General features: G+C 41.2%; 1 protein-coding gene across 5 annotated transcripts in view; it reads left to right on the forward strand.

The window, feature by feature from the left end:
- Window positions 1-25,333, forward strand: part of ARHGAP5 (Rho GTPase activating protein 5) — an 81,402-nt gene that overhangs the window by 49,750 nt on the left and 6,319 nt on the right. For 4 of the 5 annotated variants that reach the window (XM_032791686.2, XM_032791685.2, XM_032791688.2 and 1 more), the window contains 3 exons: window positions 4,720-4,797; window positions 6,118-6,249; window positions 8,936-9,041. In XM_032791686.2, the coding sequence (XP_032647577.1) occupies window positions 4,720-4,797; window positions 6,118-6,249; window positions 8,936-9,041 (316 nt within the window). Of the gene's footprint in view, window positions 1-4,719; window positions 4,798-6,117; window positions 6,250-8,935; window positions 9,042-23,551; window positions 23,853-25,333 lie in introns of those variants that run through there. The other variant, XM_032791690.2, reaches the window with a different exon arrangement.

The following is a 25,333-nucleotide window of genomic DNA, read 5'->3' on the forward strand; positions in this document are numbered from 1 at the left end:
GCGCTGCGGATCAGCGCCTCCGTCCCTGTACCTTCTGCCCACTTCAGGCGGCTGTTTGATGGTGTGCAGGAGGCTGGGAGGAAGCGGGGAGGAGTGAGGACACTGGGCTCAGGGGAAGGCGTGGGGCTTGGGGGGNGAGTAGGGGCGGGGCCTGGGGCAGAGCCAGGGTTCGAGCCCCTCCCCCCCCGGCACTTTAGAAAGTCAGAACTTATGAACCTTGACATCAGATGTGCTTCGTGCTGTCTCTGTGAAAAATCTACTCAGATTTGTCCAAATTATAAATCTGTGAAAATCACTGTAACACGTGTTCCTTAGAGATTTATAAACAGCTAAAATCTCAAAACATTGGCTCGCTGGGCTGAGATGAACTTCTTTCAGTTGTTTCTCTTGACAGCTGGGGATTGATGTGGTGCCAGTGACAAGAACTGAGAACAGGGAGAGACTCTCCTGTGTTCTCAGCACTCCCCTTGCTGGTGTTCAGGCAGTGTGGAGGAGGAGGAACAAGATGACTCAGATGCAGAGGCCTGAGGATCGGAAATGGGGGACAATAAATTGGTATAGGTGCAGACTGAGAAGGATGGAATCAGATGGGGTGCATGCTTGGAGGGGGAGTGGAATAGAAGCAGGGGAGAACAGATTAGAGGGGAAGGGCAGGCTAGGAGTTGCAGAGTTGAGGGAGCCAGAAACAGATGTAGACTGAGTGATAGGAGTGGAATGAAAGAGGGAGGAACTAGGGGACAGGCTGGAGTAGGGAAGGGAAATAAGGGATGTGTGGGAGGAAGAAGAGGGAAGGCTGCCTTCAGCTCCCCTGCCTCTTCCACTCCTCACACCCCACTCCCTGCCCCAAGCCTTCAGGCTCTTTACTGCATAGGCTGCTCCTCACTACCTCTGATTCCCACTAGGTTATAATAAAGGCCAAGTTACACTGTTCAGTGTAAGATTTCAGTCTACAGATAATATCTAATTTTGGTATGGAAGAGAGAATAGATTTAGAGATGTCAGTAGTAACTAACTAGAACTATGTTAATCATATTAAGAAGATTCAGTTTTACATTACTGATCTATAAATATCTTACTGACTTTATTTTTTTACGGAGGATCTCACATACAGCAACTCTTCTAACTGTATAACCATCACTAGTCCTGGTATATGCTTATGCAGCTCAGGCTTGTGAAAAAGTTTTGCTCCCTGAATGCTGTATTGAGATGGATTTAGTGCAGTGGTCCCCAACCTTTTCAGTGTGGCGGACGCTTGACAACTAGCCGCCAAGGAGTGTGGCCCCTGGACAAGCTGCTGCTGAAATGCTGCCGAGCAGCAGCAATGCCAACAAGTGCCGCCGCCGAGAAGTACATCATCAAGAGGCGTCACCGCCAAAATGCTGCCGAAAATCAGTGGCATTTTGGTGGCAGTGCTTGTTGACATTGCCGCTTCTCAGCAGCATTTCGGTGGTTGCTTTTCCAGCAGCCAGTAGGCGCACATAAATGCCACAGCAGGCGCCACATGTTGGGGACTCCTGATTTTTAGTGTATACACAGCTAGGTTGTCAGAAGAATTCTTCTGTCAGTCTAGCTAACACTTTCAGAGAGGTGGATTAACTACACAGATGGAAAAACTCCTTTCCTCAATGTATGAAGTGTCTATAGTGCTTCAGCAGCAGTGTTGTAGCTGTACCACTCTTGCATCTGTACTGTAGACATCCCCCTAGACTTCTTGAGTTAGGTATTGTACTAAGTTTTTTTAATGCCAGCTTTAGGACACTAATCATCAATAATCAAGTGGGTGGGAGGAGCTGAGGCCTTTGGTCTTTGTTTGGGGTAGCTTTATCTATGTAGCTAGGCTGAGAGAGGCCTGTCTCCAATAAGGAGACGCCTCAGACTCAGAAGGTGGAAAGAACACAGGAGAGTTTGGTATGTTGGAGGAATGTTTAAACTTATAAATGGGGAAAGCTGACAGCAGCTGAGCAGCACACAAGTCAGAGTCATCCGATAAAGCTGGTAATACAGTGGTATCTGTGTATCCAGTAAAGGATAGGGTGCAAATCACTACTGAACTAGAGCAGAGACAGAATAAGAACACATAGGTAAATTCTGCAAACTCAGCAAGGTGTTAGATTAAGGTGTTAAATAAAAACAGGTACTTAATCCAGAATAAGAACTGTAAATGTCTGTATACAAATTCAAGAAGATTAAATGCTAAAATAAGCAAATCGGAATGCCTTACAGTGGATGAGGACCTAGATATAACATGCATTACAGAACTGTGGTGGAATGATATAAGCCAAAGGGATATGATAATACCTGCACAGGAAAGACAGACTAGACTGAAGGGTTGGGAGAGTAAGGTTGTATACAAGGGATTTCAGAGACTCTGGCAAGATAAAAATTCTGAGTGGCCATACAGTTGAATCTTGTATGACTACAAATCTCAACCTGAAAAATTTATAAATATATTAGTTGGGCAGTACTAGCCGTCTCCAGATGAAGAAAAGGAAATTGAATGCATAATGTTGAAAGATCAATGAGGCAGCGAAATCTAACGATAACATACAAATTGGTCAAATGGCACAATGGAACAGTCTTCAGCGAAACAATTTCTCAATGCTTAAGTGATTGATTGCTTCTTGAGACAAGTTGTAGATCACACAGGAGCAGAGGTTATTCGTGTCTTAGTCTTAAGCAATATAGAGGCTAATTCAAGAGGTGACCATAACTGACCCGCTAAATAACAGTGACCATAATCTAATTAGGTCCAGTATCTGAAGACCAGGTAACATACGAAAAAGTGACAGTGACACTACACTATAGAAAAAGATTTCAATAAAATGAGATGGGCAGCCCAAAGGCCCTAAACTGAAAAGTAAAGGAAGTTAAAACCTTGGATGTGGCTTGGGTGCTACTAAGAAAAACAGTAATAGTCAAGAAGATGTGCATACTGTAAAACAAAAAGAGAACCAGGAAAGCAAGGAGGAAACCATTCTGGCTAACTGGCAAAGTTCGAGAGGCTATTTTAGCCAAACAGAAATTATTCAAAATGTATTTATCTGACCATAGCGAAGCCAATAAACAGTAGCATAAATTACAGCAGGCATTAAGAGTGAAGAAAATGAGAGAGGCTGAAGTGGAGTTTGAAGAGAAAATAGCTAAAGGTGCAAAAACAAGCAGGAGTTTCTTTTAAATGTATCAAAAGTAGGAAACCTGTGCATCTGCTGGATCATCACTGATTTAAAGGGAGTAATTAAGGAAGATGAGGATGTTGCTGAGAAGCCAAGTGACTTTTTTTTTATCAGTATTCACTACCCACAATGTTGGGAAGATTCCTAGCCCGAACATGCTTTTTCATGATAAAGATTATATACTCTTAGAAAGAGGTGCTTGAACAAAATGGTAATTTAAAATATAATCAGGCTCCAAGCCCAGTTGGTACATTCAGGAATTCTAAAAGCACTCAAGTAGGAAGTAGCTGAGAGTGGGCGGCGTGGCCGCAGCATGTTCCAGTGGGCTGGGCTGGGCGGCATGGCCACAGCCTGCTCTTGGGGATAGGGCTGAAGGGCACGGCTGCAGTCTGCCAGCCCTGGAGCTGCAACTGCTTTGGAGGCTGGGGGAAGAGCAGCGTGTCCAGAAGCGGAGAGACTCTGGCCCCGCCTCTTCCCTTCTGTTTCTGCTGGCTGTGCTATCTCTCCTTGCTCCCTCTGTTGGGAGGAGGGGTTGTGTCCCACCTCTCCCTCTCTATACCTGTTCATAAGCTGACCGCCTTCTCTGGTGCTTCCCTTTTTTACTAAAAGAAAATTTGGCTTATGAACGAATATATACAGTAATTTTTTCACTCAGCCTGTGATTAAACTGTGGAACTAATTGCCACAGGAAGTTGTTGATCCAAAGAATTTAGTAGGATTCAGAAAAGGATTATATATTTACATAGATATCAATATCCAAAGTTGTTGTTAATGACAGTGCGTTTAAAAATTATATTAAACTTTGGACTTCATGATTTAAGTAAATATCTGATGATTAGGTCTAATCCTTATCTCTTTGGTGGTAGAGAGATTCGTCCACATGTGGCTAATGCAGGCACGTATTATGGCTAAGGCTGTGAGTCTGTCACAGAGATCACAGATTCTGTGACCTCTGTGACATCTGCTGGTGCAGTTGGTGCAGGGGCTGCCAAAGCTGCTCAGGCAGCCCTTGGGCCAGCGGCACTGGCTGCTGCTGGAGCAGTCTCTGGCCACCACACTCCCTCCCCCCAACAGCAGCAGGAGTTTGGGTGTGGGAGGGGGCCTGCCAGTCCCTTCAATCTCCCCCGAACCCCAGCACCAGCAGAGGTCCTGGGTCAGACCCCTCCCCCGAGCACCCACAGTGCCCCCCTCCAGAGCACCCAGGTTTTAGTTATGGGTGCATAGTAAAAGTCATGGACAGGTCACGGGCTGTGAATTTTTGTTTACTGCCCATGACCTGTCCATGACTTTTACTAACAATACTTGTGACTAAAACGTAGCCTTAATTGTGGCCTTTGTCAGAGACAAGATACTGGACTAGACTGAAACAATATGGTAATTCCTATGTAAACGTAATACCCAGAAAATTAATATGAACGAATATATGTGCAGAACACATTAATTTCTACTTTTATGTACGAATGAATAATTATGTATAGTATGTCCATTTCATTGTTACTCTGTAAAATATAATTTTGTGTTTAAAGATTTTTCTTTCCCCAATCAGGGCTATGCACTGAAGGCCTCTACCGTGTTAGTGGGAATAAAACTGATCAAGACAACATTCAGAAGCAGTTTGATCAAGGTAATTGTAACTGATTTTCCTGATACTGCAATAAGTCTCTTCTCCAGAATTATTCTTAGTAGTATTTTTGGAAGGGAATTGGAGTTCAGTATTGGTCACTCTTCAGCATTCTGTTGTTATAAATTAATTATTATTCGTAAGAGCTCAGGTATTTTGTTTTCTAATTCCTTTTAGATTGTTCCAATGAATGTCGTTAGTTCTTGAGTTCTTCTTTGAACAGTGTATTTTAACATATCCCTTTTATTGCTCCTAAAGCGGAACGCTGACTTGAAGTGAATTAAAATAAAGTGAATTAAACCCACTTCAATTCTGAATGTTTGTCCACACGGGTTTAATGCAGTTTAACTAATCCACTTTAAATTGATATCTTTAATTAATTTGGATTAATTATCCTATGTTCCCATGTAGACAAGCCCTTAGGGTTAGCAAAGAATCCAAGAGCACTCCTATCTGTTACTGGTCACTCTGAGACAGGATGTTGGTTAGATGAACCACTCATCTGATCTGGTATGGCAGTTCTTATGTTCTGACCTGACATTTCTCAACTGTAATTTCCCAAAATACCTCTACTTTCTTTCTAGCTTAAGTGTTGCATTTTTTAATAAATATTAATATTTATATTAGTATTCGGCATTCAGGTTCTAATTAAAAAGTAAGCTGTATGACTAGTGAGGATTCTGTTATTGATGAAGTGTATTTTGAATAATCTTGTTAAAACGTTAAATTTAGGTAGTCCACTTCCAGTACAATGTAGAGTCTTTATTCATCTTGTTAGAATGTACATGAATGCAAATAGTATATTGTGGTTATAATCTGGATCTCCAAGGGAAGATGTCCTGTATTGTTGTTGTTGTTGTTCCTCTCTGAACATCACCCTGTAATATACTGCCTCAGTCTTTTAGTCATTTGTAGAGAAACTTCCACTCTGACCTGGATTTCCACAGTTGGATTGATGCAATATAGTAAAATTCATCATAGACAGTGGCAAGAGTAAATTAGATTTTTTTTTCTCTGCCACATTGAAGCCAACATCTTCTATACAGAATATCTATATCTATCTATTAAATATCTATCTAAAATATCTATTCGTTCTTCAGCTGCATAGGTACATTAGTGGATTTACTCACATTGGGATCAGAGCATGATTGCAGGCATATATTTACCTGGTGGTGGACCTTTTCATTCAGTTACTTTTTGAATAGAATGTTTGGTTGTATATCCCTTTTTGTATTACAGATACTTTTTTAAAATAAGGTATGTGCAGTGATAGCTGTTGGTTTTGCTTACACTAATAAATTTCTGTTTCATTGTGTCTCACAGATCATAATATCAACCTAGAATCTATGGAAGTGACAGTAAATGCTGTGGCAGGGGCTCTTAAAGCTTTCTTTGCAGATCTGCCAGATCCTTTAATACCTTATTCTCTACATCCAGAATTGGTAGAAGCATCAAGTAAGTAGTAAATCTAGTCTCTTGTCGATTATGTTCTGTGTGTTAGCTTATTATAGGTTTTAAATTCATTATATTTTGAAATGACTAGCTCTTGTGAAACTGAAATTTTTAGAATAAATTGCTGCCCTCTGCTGTGTCTATGCAGTTTTAAAATGACACACTTTAAAATGAATGAACACTGTTACATAAAGAAGTAAATCTTTAATGAACATCTCAGACCAAATTGTGATTTTATTATTTGTCTTATCCGGATAACTCATTTAATTGAAAGAATTAGCTTTGTGCCAGTCTATAGTAAAGTTGAAGATGAAATGTAAATAATAGTAGTACGGAAGCATGCATGAAATAAATATTTTGTTCAAAAAGGTTTATAAGTTAAAAAATTTAATATTCTTTTTACTTAGGAATTTTCCCAAATGCCTTTATTTAAAAAAACCCAAAAACTATACAGTGTTAAATCTGTTTACCTTTCATGTATTTTTCATACACTTACAGCTGCAAAGGATAACTTTTATGGATCTACCCCATTTAAAGGCCTTCTTTCTTTGAATCAGATTAGGTCAAGGAATTGTATTGCAGCAAACTATTCCATAAACATAAACCAGTGTTACATTCTTGTGCAGGGTGGAACTATGACACAAATAGTACTGTTTTCTTATCCAAAACATGACAATATATTCATCACACTAAATCTGGAAATTGGGTATAGAAGACCAGCTAGATTAACACCTACCTTTTAACATGTGTATCTTTGTATGTTTTGGTTTTATGTAGTTGATATCCTATAAATACTTTATTTATAGGAAAAGGTGTTAGTGGTCTTAATTCTCAATCAGTATTTTTAGTTAGATTACTTGATTGATAAACTACAGGCAAATTTTACTGATTTTTTTTTTAATTAGATGTGACAAAACCCATGAAAACTTTTAATTTCTATAGAAGCAACTGTTTAAAAAGGAATGTAAATTAAATGTTGTTGTTGCAGAATGATGATCCCAATTTGGGAACAGATTTAATGCCGTGTTGTATGGCCCTGCACTTCAGATATGTGTTTAGTAATAAAATCATGCAGATAACATTTTAATGAACGAGATGCCAAATGGCGCTAATGCCACAGAAAGTGTTTTGCATGTGCAGGGCAGAGTGGAAACTCCCTGATGCCTACATATTGTTTAATAGTAGCATTATTTTGAGGCTGGTTAAGAGAGATTTGTTCCTTTTTTTTAATTAAGCATTACGAGTCAGAAGGATAAGGTAAAAATATTATGTACGCTAACAGTAAAATTGATGGATCAAAAGAACTGTTTTTTAAAAAAAAAAAAAAAAAAAAAGTAATAATCTTAACACCATCTAAATAGGAAAACACACTAGAAGTCTCCTCCTCAGTGTGAAAAACATGGAGTTCCTGGCCCTAAACGTAATTCCATTTCAGTCCTTTTTAAGCTGTAAAACAGCATTGCTCCCTTAGCAATATCATTTGGCCAGTTGACCCCACCTCTCTCTGTTTTTAAAACTCAAGAAATTTTCACATATGCATCTTGGTGGGCTACCCAGAGAAATGCATGATGGCATCCTTTATGTTTCAATTCTTTAGACTTTCATTCAATCAGCCTTTGAAGAAATTATGAATAATTATTTTTGTCTAATCAACTATCTTCTAGAGAATCGAGAGAGCTTCAGTCCTTTTGCTGTAATTTCAGCTTTCAGCAGCTTTCAGCAGTACTGAACTGCCAGTCTGTTGCTCCACTGGGAGCCACAAAATATTTCCTGAATATCAGGCAAAGAGGGTACCTTGGTCATATCCCTTCCGAGAAAGACCAAGCCCATTCCAATGGCTCTCTCTGTTACTGCTACCTTAAACGTCTTTTCTTTTATATTGAATGATCTTTCCTTATATGCCAGCTCTTTTATCTAAATATTAAGAACTCACCCTGAGATTGCAAGCAGCAGCTGCAGAGATTATTTGAAATAAATTTGTAAGGGTTTGGATAAACTTGTGATTGCTATCCATACAGAAAAATTAGCCTACGTACATTGTACTTTTAATAGTCTGTGGAAGGCTTCTCTGTTAATTTACTCTCTAGACTGTTGTTTATACTTACTCTTTAAAGTTTGAATGTTTGCCTGCTTCTGCTAGTTTCTACCTTTTCCTCTTTTAAACAGAGTGGTTTTTAAATCATTTCTCCCAGGCTCAATCATGTTATTTCATCAGTTGGACTAGTTGACAGGCTTAACATATTTTCAATTCATGGGCATAAATCATTAGAACCACCCCTCCCCCAAATTTTGGGAATCTTCTGTCTCTGAATAGAAGTCTTATAAAATATTTTTAGTAGTAATAGTGTGAAAGAGGGAAATCTGACTCATAAGTGAGTTAATGATGATCATCTCACAAGCCAACAATGAGCTATTAAAATTATTTTTCAACGTTAAACATAGATAAATAATTTTGTCAGGTACAGACTGTGTGTTCTGCCTATGATAGAGAAGTAAAACTATATATAATAGTTTGTCTAGATACAATTCTTCATGTAACTTCAAATACGGTTTCTCACATTGGCATTCCTTCCCAGTATGGATGCTTTATCTGTCCCTCCATACTAATGAGATGAATTAGCAGCACCATTTGTAAAGGTTTCCTTTTAAGTATATAAGGAAAATTGGTGTTTTGCTGTTATCTCTACAGAGATCTTGGATAAAACAGAACGACTACATGAGTTAAAAGAAATTGTGAAGAAATTCCATCCTGTGAACTACGATGTCTTCAAATTTATAATAACTCATCTAAACAGGTTTAGTATTCTTTTCACTACTAAAAATCTGTTTTATAATTACTGAAAAAACTATATGCTCATATCACTCATCTGTCAATAAAAATATTGAATGCGTGAACAAACTAATATTAAAAAAAAAAAGGAATGCAAGAAAGGGGATTTGAAATGTAAGTTAATTTATAATGAAAAGAATTCATGGTTTGTGTAAGGGTTTGCCTTACTATAGCTTATTAATACTGTGATTTACTGAAGTAGGATAATCTGACGCTATCACTGTTCTGTGGGATAGAGCAAAATTTCTTATCTTGAGTAAATGTCTCTGTTGAAGAGACAGTTGCATGCAACAGTTGTAGATTTGGGAGTTCTTAAATTTAAAATTCAACGCAAAACCATACAATGAACTAAACATTAGAATGCAATACATATTTAATCTACTGTCATGTTCTGCAGGCTAGATCCGTAAGAGGTTGTGTCACTGCCTTCCCTGTAACCCTGGTGCCTTAAATGCTCTGTTGCTGTGGCTCACAGTCTGCAGACAAGCATGCAGTATTGTGTATGTGTGCTGTGGTTCTTCTTTTAGTAGATGCAGCTGTGTAATCTACTTAGATGTGTGCGTACCCAGCTCGCAGGAGCTGGAGAACTTTGCCTAGCATTACCCGTAGGAGCACACTCATATTCTATGGCCCTAGCCCCTCCCCTGGTCATATAAGGGCAATGCTGTCCTGACCTCCTCAGTTCCTTCTGACCACTTGTGGCTAGTGTTGGAGTTCCATGTGGTGTGTTTTACCTTTTGGTCTCACTGTCTAAGAAATTTTTCTTGAATATACACCTCTACCCCAATATAACGCTGTCCTCAAGAGCCAGAAAATCTTACTGCGTTATAGGCAAAACTGCATTATATCGAACTTGCTTTGATCCGCTGGAGTGCGCAGCCCCGCCCCCTTGGAGCTCTGCTTTACTGTGTTATATCCGAATTAATGTTATATTGGGGTAGAGGTGTAGTAGCACTTAGGTTAAGTTTAGTGTTAGTTTAGTATTAGTTAGAATACAGTAGTGCCTCACTTAACGTTGTAGTTATGTTCCTGAAAAATGCAAATTTAAGTGAAATGATGTGAAACGAATCCAATTTTCCCATAAGATTTAATGTAAATGTGGGGGGTTAGGTTCCAAGGAAATTTTTTGGTGGCAGACAAAAGGCATTATATACTGTACAGTACTGTACTGTGGTTGGTAAGTGCCCCAGCTTACCCTGCTGCAGGCAAGTACACTAGGAAGTGCCTTTCACAGCAGCAGCGGCAGCAGCTTTCCCAGAGAAGAACAGGCCCGCCTCCTCCTGTCCCTGCTCCACTCCAGGCCCACCTCTTTCCACCCATACTCATCTCCTCTCCGCACTTTCCTCCTGCCAAACAGCTGTTTGGAAGTGCTTAGGACTTTCTGGGAGGGAGGGGGAGGAGTGGAGATGCAGTGCTCCTCCCCACCTCCCCCTCCCTCCCAGAAAGTCCTAAGTGACACCAAACAGCTGTTTGGCAGTGGGGGAAGCACTGGGAGGGAGGAAGAGGAGGTGGAGAAGAGGAACTTGTGCAGTGCTCCCTTGTGAAGTCGCTGCTCTTCCACAGAATCTTACAAGCAGTGAACAGAGCAGGCAGCCAAAAAACATTGTAAGGGAGCATTGCACAACTTTAAACGAGCGTGTTCCCTAATTGAGCAGTGATGTAACTTTTTGAAGCAACGTTAAGCGGGAGAATGTTAAGTGAGAAGTTACGGTAGTTGGCTGCTCTGTGTGTTTAAGCATTGTCTGTTGGGGGATGGGGGATCCCCACCAGTAATCCCCACACAAGGTGCCTGTGTCTTGGTGAAGGACACATGAAAGAGTGGTGCACCATCTGGAAGTCATTCACAGTGAGGACTCAGGTCGTGAGAGACAAGCACCTGAAGGAGGCCCACTTAGATGAGGGCTTCAGTGCCAGATCAGCAGTCACCTTCAGATCTGGCAAGTGATCCTGCTCCATGCTTGGGTTCTGTCATTTCCCCAAGAGGAAAAAGGGGTGGTTGTTTTCCTTCCTCTGGTATGGTGAGGAAGAGATCCCATAAAATGAATCTGGACCATTCCAGGGCTTGGGAAGGCTTCTCCTGATCTTCTAAGAGGAGCAATGTATTTCCTCCAGCACACAGGATGGAGCAGTGTCATCTAACTGCTCCCTGATACCACTCAGAGAGCCTGTACTGTTGACTTTGGTTCTGGCCATGGGGCGTTCATTGAGTCTGATACCAATGACGTCTGCACCACGCAACTGTCTCCATGCTGGGAACATAACAAGCAGCATTGACCTGCTTTGCCCCTCAGTCCGAGCCTCTCCACTGGTTCAAGAGTTGGTTGGTGATATGGTTTCTACAGCCTTGTACTTTGTTGTGCCCTTGGCATCTTGTGGCCATGTTGCAGAGCTCCTGGGCTCATCATCACCAGAGCACCATCTGGGCCTCAGACTGTGGAATTGAGGCCAACATTGGGCCCGACACTGAACGGCCCCTGGTGATGATGCATCCTTCAGCACTGTCATCTTGGCAGCAGATTTCTTTGTTAGCTTCAGTGCTGCCTTTAGTCTTGATACTGGTGCCTCTCCTAGTACTGGATGGAACTCTCTCTCTCTCTCATTTGGTACTGCCATTGCTGATCTCCCATTCCTCTTCAGCGCCAGTGCTGAGTCTGTTTGTTTACCCTGTTGTCAGCAGAGAAGCTCCAGGATTCCTGAAGCTCCAGGTCTGGGTCATCCTACCCTTTGTCATCAGATAGGCATCACAGATCCCCTTTGGATGGCCATCAGTACGGAGACTGGCATCTGCCTTACAGTTGGGACAGGGGCTCTTGGTCCAGTGCATACTGGCCAACAATGCCTCATCTGTAAGCCCAGTGGCCTCCTTGGAAGCCTTTGGATGCTTCTTTGCTCCTGAGGTCCCACTCCTTGACCGACAACAGAGTGAGATACCCAATCCCAGTGGTGACTCCCACTCCCAGACCATCTCAGCTGCAAGGAACTGCGGAGCTTGTTTCCCCCTGGACCTCCAGGGTTATTCCTATCAGATCCTAGGTGCAAAAACAGGACCTGTTGCTAATGCAGCAAACTCCCTGGATGACTGTCCTGTACCAGAATCTTTCTCTCCCTCAGTGACTGACGATTTTAAGTCTTATCATGACGTCCAAAGGCATATGGCCGCTACCTTGGGTATCAAGGTGGAATGGCCACAGGAGAATACACGTAAGTTGTTGGATATTCTCTGATCATTAGCTTTAGTGAGAGTGTCCCTCCTGATGAATGAGGCTCTTTTGGAGCCTGTAGAAGCCCTCTGGAATGCTGTAGCTTCATTGCTTCTCATGGCAAAGCATTCAGAAAAGGGGTACTTCATTCCAATGCCAGGTTTTGAGGGTTTCTACACCCATCTGGCCCCTAACTCTCTCTCTGGTGGAAACTGCAGCAAATGACAGGGTATGGCAGGGAAAGTATAAGTCCATCCCTATGGAGAAAGGATCCAAAAAGATGGACTTAATGGAGAGGAAGATTTATACCTTCTCTTCCATGCAAATGTCCATTGGGAACAATCGGGTGTTGGTCTCTTAATATGACTCTGTCAGTTGGACAGCCATGTATATTATATAGTTTATGGATATGTTGCCAGAACTCTCCCAGGAAATAGTTTACAGCATTCATTGCAGAAGGTCGTATTGTGGCTAAGACTGTTGCAGTTCGCTCTGGACATGGTAGATGCCGGAACCAGAGTTACAGCATTGGCTGTGACCATGAGGGCCTCATGGCTGCAGAATTTGTGCATTGCATGTGAGGTGTAGCAGACCATTAAGGACTGACTGTTTGATGGCTGGGATTTATTTTCGGGAAAAAATGAAACCCTGCACTCTTTTAAAGACTCCATAGCTAAGTCCCATTCCTTGGGAGTATATACGCCGGCCATAAAGAGATGCCACTATTGCGGTTAACACAGCAACATTTTTTTCAGACAATTCTTCCTTCTTGTAAGGAAGAGGAACTACTGGAAGAGGCCACAGATCCCCGAGGAAAGAGTTCTCTGGTTCTGGGTTTAACCTGCCAACTTTCCCGTTCGTCCTTTTCCCTCTCTCCCCAGCATCCAGCAAGCACCTATTTTGACTCAAGTGTCCAGGACAGTAATCCAGTGATAACCTCTCTTTCTCCTTTCCATCTGTTTGGGGGACAGACTAGCTTGTTTTTATCACGTCTGGGACTCAATTACCATGGAAAGCTGGGTCCTAAGCATCATCAGATTGAATTATGCCATATTGTTTCTTTCCATCTCTCCTCCCCACCCACTGCCTTTTCAGGGACCCCTCTCATGAGAATCTGCTCCTCAAGCAGTCTCGGTTGGTTCTGGGGACTATAAAGGAGGTTTCCCGGCAGCATCGGGGACAGGAGCTCTCCTCCCTATATTTCCTGGTTCCCAAAAACCAAGCGACGGAAGAAACCTCTGCACTCTCAACAAATATTTCATATATGTGAGATTCTGTATGGTCACCCTAGCAACTATCCTCTCTGCCTTAAATCACAATCTCTGGTTTACTGCTGTGGACCTGCAGGATGCTTATTTCCACATAGCAATCGTTCCGAGCCATGGGAGGTTCCTCAGTTTTCTGGTAGCTGGCCAGCACTACCAGTACACTGTGCTGCCTTTCAGCCTACCTTCTGCTCCGTGGGATTTTCCAGATACATGATTGTGGTAACAGCATGCTTCAGGAAGAGAGGTATTCATATCCCTCCATATCTGGATGATTGGTTACTAGGGGTCAAGTCCAGAGAGGAGGTCTTCTGTCATGTTCACTTTACACTACGCCTACTTGGTCCTCTAGGTCTCCTCCTAAACAGCGGAAAGTCAGCGTTGGTTCCAACTCAAAGACAGAGCTGGCCTTACCGTGAGGCGAACTTAGGTGGCCGCCTCAGGTACCAGACTGGGGGGTGGGGGTGAGGGTAACAGAAAGCAGCAGGAGCTACAGGGAGAGAGAGGAGGAGGAGCCTCTTATGTACCTCTCTAGCACCCCCAGGAGTGCTAGAGAGGTACATAAACACCAGCTTCTCAGGGAGCTTCCTGTTTCCTGCTGCTTCCCTGAACCCAGTTGAGGAGAACAGGCAGTCAACTGAAGTAGTAGGAGCCAGTTAAGCCCTTAAGACCCTGATATCTTCCCTCACTCAGGCCCTGATACCAGCCTGCTTATTTGTCCCCTTCAACTGAGTGTTGAGAGCCACTATAGCTGGCACAGAACATCAGTCAGGAGTGAAAGAAGAGAATGCTCCTCTAGGGCAGCATTCAGAAAAAGAAAGAAAGCAAAGGAAGCTTTTCTGTGTAAGCAGGAAGGAGCTCTCCTGAGATACATAGACACAAATGTTCATGGTGAGCCTTCTGGCCCCAGTGAGATTGTGAGTGGTGAGGAGATGCCTGATCTTCCAGTTAGTCAGAGTGCAGGTGACCTGGCAGCTACCGTAACATCCATCTCAAATGGAATGTAACCATGCACATTCCTGAAGAAAAGTGTAGATCAGAGAAGAGTATGGTGGAGTCACAAGAAACAGCTGCTGCTGAGTTTAGTTCCTTAAGTCTAGATGATCCAGGACTGTGGACCCACTTGAGCAGTAGCCTGAGGGACTTCTTTGTACTGCATAGGCCTCAGCAAGTGAAAAACTTCTTGTTCCCCAAAGACAATGAAAACAGAAGTTTGTATGTACCACATTACTGGCATGAAATCCCCAATGGTGACAAAGTGGAGAGGCCGTGGCTTATGTTCTCAAAACCCCAGAATGCTGCATACTGTTTTTGTTGCAAACTCTTCCAGTCTAATGTTCTAGCCACATTGTGTTCTACAGGAACAAAAGACTGGAAAAATCTGGCTAGAAATCTGGCATGCCATGAGAAGGCAGCAGATCACCAGAGAGCATTCCATATGTGGAAAGAGCTTGAGATGAGTTTAAGATTAAAGGCCACCATAGATGATCAGCATCAAGAGAAGATTCCATCAGTGTCTCTTTACTGGCAAAATGTTCTGAAAAGGCTCACTGGGCATTGAGACTGCTTGCTACCCAAAACCTAGCACTGCCTGGCACTTCAGATCAGCTGTATGTGCCAAACAATGGAAACTTCCTTAAAATTGTGGAGCTGATGGCTGAGTTTGATGCTGTACTCTAGGAGCATCTAAGAGAGTCACCACCCAAGAAACGTACACACACCACTACATTGGAAAAACAATTCAAAATGAGATATATAGTTACTGGCAACAAAAGTCAAACAGAAGATTATGGCAGATCTGAAGTCAGCAAGATGTTACTCTGTTATTCTGGACCGCACACCTGACCTCAGCCATATGGAACAAATGACTTTAATGGTGCGTTTTGTAACAACAACAGAACCTAGTGAAAATGTCCCTGCAATGGTGACTGTCAGAGAGCATTTTCTAGAATGTATTGATATCGATGATACGACAGGAGCTGGTATGACAAATGTGCTTCTTTAAAAGCTAGAAGATAGGGAATTGCGATAGCTGACATGAGAGGTCAGGGCTACGACAATGGTGCAAACAGGGGAGGAAAGAATAGAGGAGTGCAGACGTGGATCTAAGAGTTAAACCCTCTAGCTTTTTTTGTCCCATACAGATGCAGCATTAGCTTCTGCTGGATTTTTTTAATGTAATTCAAAGCATCTATGTATGTATTCTCTGCGTCGAGTCATCGGTGGCAAATTTTGAAGCAACATGTGAGAACTTTGTCTCTGACACTGAAACCACAGAGTGCCGCACGATAGGAAAGTTGAGTGAAAGCGATAAAGCCTATCATACACCAAATTGGGAAGATAGATGATGCCATAGTTGGCATTATGGAGGATAATGCTATGACAGGAACTGTTCGTGGGAGAACAGTGGCAGGGGGAAATGGAATCACCAGAAACGTACATAACTTCAAATTTCTGTGTGGCTTAGTGTTGTGGCATAACATACTGTTTGAAATAAATGTTGTAAGTAAGATACTCCAAGGTATTGCCTTGATATATCTAGAGCAATGAAACAACTGGACAAAGCAAAGTCATCCTTACAGTCTTACTGGTCAGATGAGAGATTTCAAAACGTTCTGAAGAGTGCACAATAGTTGGCAGAGAAACTTCACACTGAAGCTATTTTCCCACCCATTTAAGAATACAAAAGTCACCGAAGAAGACGACATTTTGATTACGAGGCATGAGATAATCCCATAAGAGACCCCCAAAACAATTCAAAGTTGAATTCTTTAATCAGGTGTTAGATTGTGCAGTACAGTCAGTTGAAGAACGTTTCATGCAGCTCAAGGAATACTGCAGTATATTTGGGATGTTGTAGGATATTCCAGAACTCCTCACTAGACCTGAAGAACACCTACACCAGCAATGCAGGGCACTAGAAACAGTGTTGACCCATGATGACATGCATGATATTGATGCAAGTGATTTAGGTGATGAACTGAAAGCCCTTTCAAGATACATTTCAGCAGAATCAACTCCAAATGCTGTTCTGGAATATATATGCACAAATAAGATGACCATCCTCTTTCCAAATGCTTTTGTTGCTCTGTGCATACTTCTAACGCTTCCTGTAACAGTTGCCAGTGGAGAACGCAGCTTCTCCAAGCTGAAGTTAATAAAAACACGTCTATGCGCCACAATGACACAGGAGAGGCTGGTCGGCCTTGCAGCCATCTCAACAGAGCATGAGCTAGCCCAGACTGTGGACCTTCAGGAAGCAGTTCAAATCTTTGCAACCAAGAAGGCATGGAAAGCACCACTTGGATTATTCAAACAGATAAAAATGCTAGTGTTTACTATGCAAACAAGAAAGGTTACATTTGCTGTTTAGGCTTTTGAAAATTAAGCGTTACTTAAAATTTTTGAACAAGGCATTTAAGTTGTTAGTTCTCCTTTATTGGGAGCAGAGCAATACCATGAGAGGAGTAGAACAGAAAGAAGGCAGAATTGAGACCTTTCAAAGTTTTGGCCTAAGCAATGAGGCATGGGGGCATCATTTAAGCTCCCCGCCTCAGGTGTCAAAATGTTGTGGGCCGGCTCTGCTCAAAGAATCAAGTTTGTTGGGACACTGGTAGACTCTACAAGTTCAAGAGCATTTCTGCGAGCGGAGTGATTCTGGGCAATTCCCCTTGTGTCTGGAGCTGCAGTCTCAACACTCAACTACAGCCCGAATATGTCTGCAGTTGCTAGGCTGTATGGTTGCATGCACACACGTAGTCCAATATGGAAGTATGCACCAATGTCCTCTTCAGAAATGGCTGAAATTGGTTACCTACCTGTAACTGTTTTTCCTTGAAATGTGATGCAGATGTGTATTTCATGACTCCCGCTCCATGCCCTCTGCATCGGAGTCTGTACTTCTGGCATTCTGTGTGAAAGAACTGAGGAGATTGGGGCGGCACCACGTTTATATGGCCAGGGGAGGGACTAGGGCACAGGGCATGAGTGCTGCCCCTATGAATGCTGCTAGGCAGTTTTCTAGCTCCAATGTGCTGGGTGCATGCACACATACCTAAGTAGAATACATGTCTGCATCACATTTAGAAGAACAAGTTACAGGTAAGTAACCATTTGTTCAGCTCTGACCCTGGCAGCCTGCCTACAACACAATAGCCTCATCCCTGGTTTCTACCAGTTTTGGTTACATCTGGCAAGATGACTCCAAAACACCTTCAGTTCCAAATCTACCCAGAACTGTCTGCCCTGGAGTCTGCAGTGTTCCCCTGGTGTACTCAGAGAAATAAGAAGATATGTTTGCTCCTTTAAAGAGACAATACCCAGCAGCCTGCCAGTTTAACTGGAGTTAACAGTTCAGTTCAAACACAGCACTGGTTTGGGTTAGATGAAAAATAAAACAGGTTTATTAATAACAGAACATAGATGAAGTGATGCCAAGTGAAAGAAATAAAGGTAAAGGTGGTTAGTAGTAGAAGTGAAGATGTGCACCTAAAAGTCGACAACTTAATCTAGCAAGGTACGGTCTTTAGGATGGTTTCTCTCACTAGTTATTCTTTGTCTAGCGTGACTGACTGTCTCTCTGTTAGGACCTTCTACAGAAATTTCCCTTGTCTTCACAGGTAAAAGATAAACATGGAGTTTCTCTGCCCTTTATATTCCCCAAAAATTGGCTTTGTTCTCAAAGTTAGGAAGGCCACCTGGGGATTTGGTCTCTTGTCTCTCTCACTGCAGGAGCTATGTTAATTCTCTCTCGAGTTCAGGCTCAAGACAACCTCTTCAGGTTTAGCTTGATAGCTTTGTTTATGGCTCCTATGTAAATTGATTTAAAATCACGTTCCTTTGTCTAGGACAGACCAGTTTATCACTTTTACCTAGGGTAGGCTGTCTTTTTGTCTTAAATATATTATAGTAATATTAGAGGGAATTCATTACAAGGCATATTTTGTACAAACATTGCAGTAGTGTGTAAGGTGTAAATACAGGGGTACTTAGGGTCATGTCTATTTTGCACCTGACTTTTCATAACATCTTTAAGTGTTGTTTAATAAAACTGCTTGAAAACAAATATTTCTTATGGAGTGAAAGTCTTGTATTTGTCTCCTCAAATCTGGTCTTCTACATGAGCATTTGATGCTTTCAAGGTTTTTCCTTGATTTTAATATATAAGGAATTGTTTTTAATCTTAAGACTAGCAGATGGGTACCACCCATAGCATGATTTGGTGTACATATACAAGTACATAATGTTCAGAATTATGGAAAGAAGAGTGAAAAGACCAGTTTGGTCATCTGATTTCTCACCCCAGCAATGCAAGAGTATGCCCTGAAAAGCCGTGAGTCTGATTGTGATAACAGTTACACTGGTATAAATTAGAATTAACTCCACCGAAGCCAAACTGGTGTGACTAGAGTAGAGTGCATTCTAGTGACTTTTTGTCCAATTTTTAAAAATCTGTGCAATGGATGAGGCTGTTTCAAGTGATTATTAATAAAGTCCCTGATTCTTAGATTATTGTATATATTCTTAACTTCATCTAGAGCAGAAAAATATCTCATAATGACTAATATATCTTAAATAGCACCATATAGTATAAAATTTTTATAATACGTAGGCTCAAGGTGACATACGTACAGTTGAATAGTCAACCATAACTGCATTTCTGGACTAACTATCAAATTTTAATGTATTCTCATGGACTTTTAATGTAGTTTATATAACGTTTGATTTGATTGGGAATATGTATTATAGTAAAATACATTACAGGGTAGTGTTATGTTCACTGTAACAGTAACATGTTGAAAAATAAAATGCTAAATAAGAGGTCACGTTGCAGCTCCCAGCTGAATCCTTTTAAGATATTCATTCAAAAAACTATTTGGCTGCCCAACTAATTAAACCACAAAAATAGCTTTCTGTGTCTCCCCAGAGAAACCTTTCTGAGCAGTAGGAAAGAAAGTCCTGCTAAGTTGGTTATTAAAGTTAACAGCTCTGAAAGCGTGGAACCAGATCAAAATGGGGACGTCGTGTAGTATACAGAACAAAACTCATGCAAGAGTTTGCCTTGTATTTGACCACAGTAATAGATGGTAAAAGGATTTGAAAATTATAGACATGTAGGACTGGAAGGTACCTCAATGGGTCATCTGAAACCAGTGGAATAGACTGGCAGCATAAGATCTTTAAAGAGAAACACGTTCTATTTAAAAACTTTGAAGAAGTTTTGAAATTTGCAAAGGCTTCTGAGTAGAAAACATAAAGACTTCTAGACTACCTTGTGTTTAAACTAATGTGAGCATGTAATTAAAATGGCAGTTACTGTTTGTTAAAAAATATATTTTAAAATTTTTACTTTTGAGTTCCATGGTATGTGCTCAGCTTCAATAATTGTGTTAAATGGACTATCTCCTATGGTTTATCACAATCTAACCTGTCGTGATCTTAATGTGGAGCAGTCTACACTTTCCATATCAGTTACAGAGAGTACTATTTAATGGGGTCTATATGAAATATCACTTATCTTTTTCATGGAGATAGACTCCATGCTCCTGAAAATTTTTTCCTTATTGTCCTTATTTCTAGCTATTGATATCTTATACCTAGACTAGGCCAGGTAATTAAAGGTACACTCAAGTTCTTAGGGAAGAGTGAAAGTTTTGTCATAATGACTGAGAAAGGAGGAGATGATGAGGATTTAGAAGCAATGATTAAAAGCTCATGTTGAGTTTAAGATGGCCAGCAGATATCAAAAAGGCTGAGATTTTAGCTGGGACCAGGAGCAGAACAAGTTCGGAGTGGAGAAGTAGATCTGGGTGTTGTCAGCTCAGAGAAGGTAGATGATAGAACAGACCTATCTCTGTATAATCACTTTTGCATACAGAGAGATGAGTTGAGGGCTAAGGAAGAAGCCCAGTAGAATTCCCATTGTTTGGAATGAGAAGAATCTTCCAAACCAAAAACTGAAGTAGCAACTGAAGAGGTAGAAGAGCCAAGAGAGAATAGTCATGGAAACTGAGGGAGACAAGATTTCAGGAAGAGCATGGTCAACAGGGTAAAAGGCAGCCTGACAGGAGGTAGGGATAGAATACTGTTTCTGACACTTTGCTAATAACTTCTTCAGTACTATGTAAGTGAGAGCAATTTCAGAGAAGTATAGAGAGCTGGAGTCTCACTGGAGAGGGTCAAGGATGGAGTTTAAGACAGAGCTCCAGAGAGCAGCTCTAGGCAGCATGTTGAATTACTTCAGGGAGAAAAAGAAGAAGGTTCTGTGATAAATTTAAAGACTGAACATTTGTTCTATCTTTAAACATGATCTTTTAATAACTAGCCTACTCCCTTTGCTGTCAGTAGGGTATTGCGTACCATTTTAGCCTATTTACATTTAACAGTGTTCTTAAAATTTAATTAAATTATTCAGCTGGCAACAGACTGACTCATTAATTTTCCTCTGAGGGGTACCCTAGGAAACAATTATATGTAGAAGAGCCAATTTTAAAAAAAAAAATCTTGGATACAACCATTAAACAAAATGCAACTTCTTCCCTATTGTCTTTTGAATTCTTTAAAATTCTGTACATGAAATATTGACAGCATTAACTACTCATTGAAATGTAAGAAGTTCTCAAGAAAGAACATGTGAATATTGCCCTAATTCAGGATGAGTATGTAAATATCTCTGGACATAATACATTCAAAACAGGCAATATACCTCTACCCCAATATAATGCTGTCTTCAGGAGCCAAAAAATCTTACCTCATTATAGGTGAAACCGCATTCTGTCAAACTTGCTTTGATCTGCTGGAGCATGCAGCCCCTGCCCCCTCCCAGGGCGTTGCTTTACCACATTGTATCCGAATTCGTGTTATATTGGGTCGTGTTATATCGGGGTAGAGGTGTATTTGATTCATCCTATGCTACTTGACAAAGGCACTACATTTATTAACACAAAATATTACCTGTTGCAGTTACTTCTGCCACTGCAAATGAGGAAAATATTTTCTTATACAATTATCTTAATGTTTGATGTATACATTCAGACTGGATTAATGTCCCAGTTGTCTGTCAGATTTATTAACCAATTATTTTCACTCTACAAATAAGGAACTTGGTGAACCTTAATCATATATTAAAAACCAAAATAGATAAAATTCCACCCAATTTCCAGATAAACAACAAATCTAAAACCTTAAAATCTGTAATTTTAGAACAAGATGTAGTCTTATGTATGGTTATTTTTTTCCATTTTAAAGGTAAAGATTCCTTATCTAAAACTTATCTAAAGTTTGTTTTTCAGTAAATCTGAAACAGTAGTGAAATATTTAGCCTAGTAAATAGGTGTTATACCTATCTCAGATAACACACCTGGTAGGAGTGCAGGATATCAAAGATCAGGCACCAAGATGGAAATTCGCTTTTTATATGTTGAAAACAATTGTTGTTCTTGTTAATAAATATACGCAGCGATATTTCAAAGTAGCACAGAATCCCACATTTTGTCAGGAACATTTAAACTGAAAAAACAAAGGCACAACAGAAATTCAGTTGCAACTTGAGAACTTCAAAGAAGCAGGAGCTGTCTCGTGGTGAAATCTAAATCACAAGGAACTCTCATTTCAAACCTTTTTTTTTTTTTTTGTATTGGCCACAAAGCCAGCTGTGACTTCAAAAATGTCATTTAATTAAAGCAGGGGTCCCCAATGCGGAACCCGCTGGTGCCATGGCGTCCGCCAGGGCATCTAAGTGTGCCCGCGTACTGGCGAGCAGACGAGCATCCGCCGAAATGCACCGACAAGCAACGTCATCCAGAGGTGTCATCGCCAAAATTTCTGAGGCGTCGCCTCTGGATGACACTGCTTGTCTGCAGTATTTCAGCGGCGATGCCTATTGACATTGCTGCTTGTCAGCAGCATTTCAGCACATGCTCATCTGCCGCCACAGTCTTCCATGGCTCATCGTCTGGTGCCCGCCAGACGAAAAAGGTTGGGGGCCACTGCATTAAAGTCTCCACTCAGGAGCTGATGAGAACGCATTAAAATTATTTAAAATTTTATATAACACTTCATTCTCAGGAACTCCTGCTATAAAACAAATATACCATTTTCTGAAGAACCTAAAAATCCAACATACTGCTGCTGGGTAAAGTACAGGATTTAAAGACAAGCTTGCCAGTGAGCTTCATAGACGGTAAGGCCAGAAAGGACCATTATGATCACCTAATCTGACCTCCTGCATAACAGAGGCCATAGAATTTCATCAATAGTTCTTGCATCAAGCACATAACTTCTGGTTGAGCTAGAGCATATCTTGTAGAAAGAGAGCAAAACAGAACTGAAAAAATTCTAGTGACAGAGAATCCAGCATCTTCCTAGGTAAACTGTTTCAATGGTTTATTACTCTCACTGTTAAAATTTTGCGCCACATTTCTAGTCTGAATCTTTAGTTTCAGTTTCTAGTAACTGGAAATTCTGTCTTTGACTGTTTGAATTAAAGAACCCTCTACTGCAAGACATATTCTTCCCATGTAGATACATGCAGACCATGAAGAAGTCATTGCTTAAAGTTCTCACAGGAAGACAGGTTTCCCAGACCTCAAATAATTCTTGTAACTTTTTTCTGAATTCCTTCCAATGTGTCAACCTTCTTTTAAAATTGTGGACACCAGAATTGGATACCAGTATTTGTCTTATCAATGCTTTATACAGAGATGATACCTTCTCCCTAGTCCTATTTGATATTCCCCTGTTTATACATCCAATAGTGGCATTAGCTTTCGTATGCATAACATTGCACTCCTTTCCAAAATTCAGGGCTCCCCTCCCCGTTCTGTAAGTATGACCTATGTTCATTGTTCATAGATGTATGACCTAGTATTTCTCAGTATATTAAAATGGTTCAGATGAATCCAACTTACTAAGCAATTCTGATTACTCAGTAGAACTGACTTCTTAAAATTTATTACTCCATCTATGTTGTCATGTGAAAACTTGACTAGCAATGTTATATTTTCTTCCAGATCATTGATAGTTATTGAATATCATTGGGCCAAGAACAGATCCATGCAAGACCCTAGAAAATAAGTTGTGGGATGTACCAGTGTTGAGTCCACTTAATGTGTACTGTGTTGATTTTTGTACAGTGCTGATTGTTTAATCTGAATATCATGTGATATTAAGTCAGATGCCTTACAGAAGTCTATTATGTCAACACCGTTGCCTTTGTCAACCAAATGTATAACCCCTTTTAAAAACAAACAGAAAAAGCACTGCACATTTATTTAACTAGATAGATTTTTAATAAAACCATATTGATTGGCATTAGTTATGGTACTGTTCTTTGATACTTTACTGTTTGAATACCTGTATATCTTTTTAGGAGTTTTATATACCTTGAATACTTTAAAATTCTGTCACTTCCTCAAAGGGGCAAAATCCCATATTCCTGTTTGGAAGCGTGTATAACCATATGTTTTGGGGAAAAAATGTATGAAGATCTAAAAGACAGTAGGACAAAGGTTCTCAAATTGGGGGTCAGGACTCCTCAGGGGTCACAAGGTTCTTACATGGGGGGTCGTGAGCTGTCAGCCTCCACCCCAAACCCCGCTTTGTCTCCAGCATTTATAATGGTGTTAAATATATAAAAAGTGTTTTTAATTTTTAAGGAGAGGTCACACTCAGAGGTTTTCTATGTGAAAGGGGTCACCAGTACAAAAGTTTGAGACCCACTGCAGTAGGACACACAGAGCAATATCAATAGTTATCGATTAGGTTAAAGTACTGACAAAGATTGTTAAAAACTGCTTATATCTTGCCCTATCACTACAAATTCATGTTGGTTATGTATGCACAGAGGTTCCAATCAGGGATCTGGCCTGTATTGTGCCAGATGCTATATGCATATAATCTAATTACTGTCCCAAAGAGCTTAAATATGGCGAAAGACAACAGGTGAATGAAGCAAACAATAAGGAAGGGAAGGACAAGTTAACAGTGAAATAATCATGCTTATTAAAATAAGCAACAGATATAGGAGAGGGGCTGAGCTGTAGCTTGTGCTTGATTAGGCAAATCTGGCAATGGGAGAGGGTCAAAGGAGTCAAGGGAAGTGTAGTGTTATCTACTGCGATAACAGAGGAGAGGATGAGGACTTAAAGTAGAGAAGTCACTGATGTGGGTAGACTGGAAATCTCAGAAGGGTTGTATATGGCAAGGACTAGGAGGAGACAGCAGACCTATGTTGAAGGGAAAAAGGTGATGGTCAGGGAAATCAGCAACGGAAAATGAGTGAGAGCTGTTCCAAAGTTGCAGATTAAACAAAGCCCTTCATAGCACAGAAAGTCTTCATTTTTGCCCCCGTGTAAAAGGTTTGTGTCAACAGGGACAAACAGTCTGTTAATATAGACCTACTTTGTGGAGATAGTCTTGATTCTTGTTTTCAGGATAATGATTCTACAGTGTACAACAGTGGTGACCAACTCGTCAATCGCAATGGACCGGGTCTCGGAGCCCTGCTCCTGCCTGCAAGCACCGCTCCCACAGCTCCCATTGGCTGGGAACAGGGAACTGTTGCCCGTGGGAACATTGGGGGCGGTACCTGCAGAGAGGGGCAGCACACAGAGCCATGTGTCGTCCCCCCCACCCCTGCAGGGGCACATTTGCCCCTTCCAGGAGTGGCATGGGGCTGTGGCAGGCAGGGAGCCTGCCTTAGCCTCACTGTGCTGCTGAGTGGGAGCTGCCCAAGGTAAGTGCCACCCAGTGGGAGGCCACACTTCAGCCTTGAGTCTACTCCCAGAGCCAGC

This window comes from Chelonoidis abingdonii, chromosome 4 (assembly GCF_003597395.2).
Source record: "Chelonoidis abingdonii isolate Lonesome George chromosome 4, CheloAbing_2.0, whole genome shotgun sequence".
Classification (NCBI taxonomy): Eukaryota; Metazoa; Chordata; order Testudines; family Testudinidae; genus Chelonoidis; species Chelonoidis abingdonii.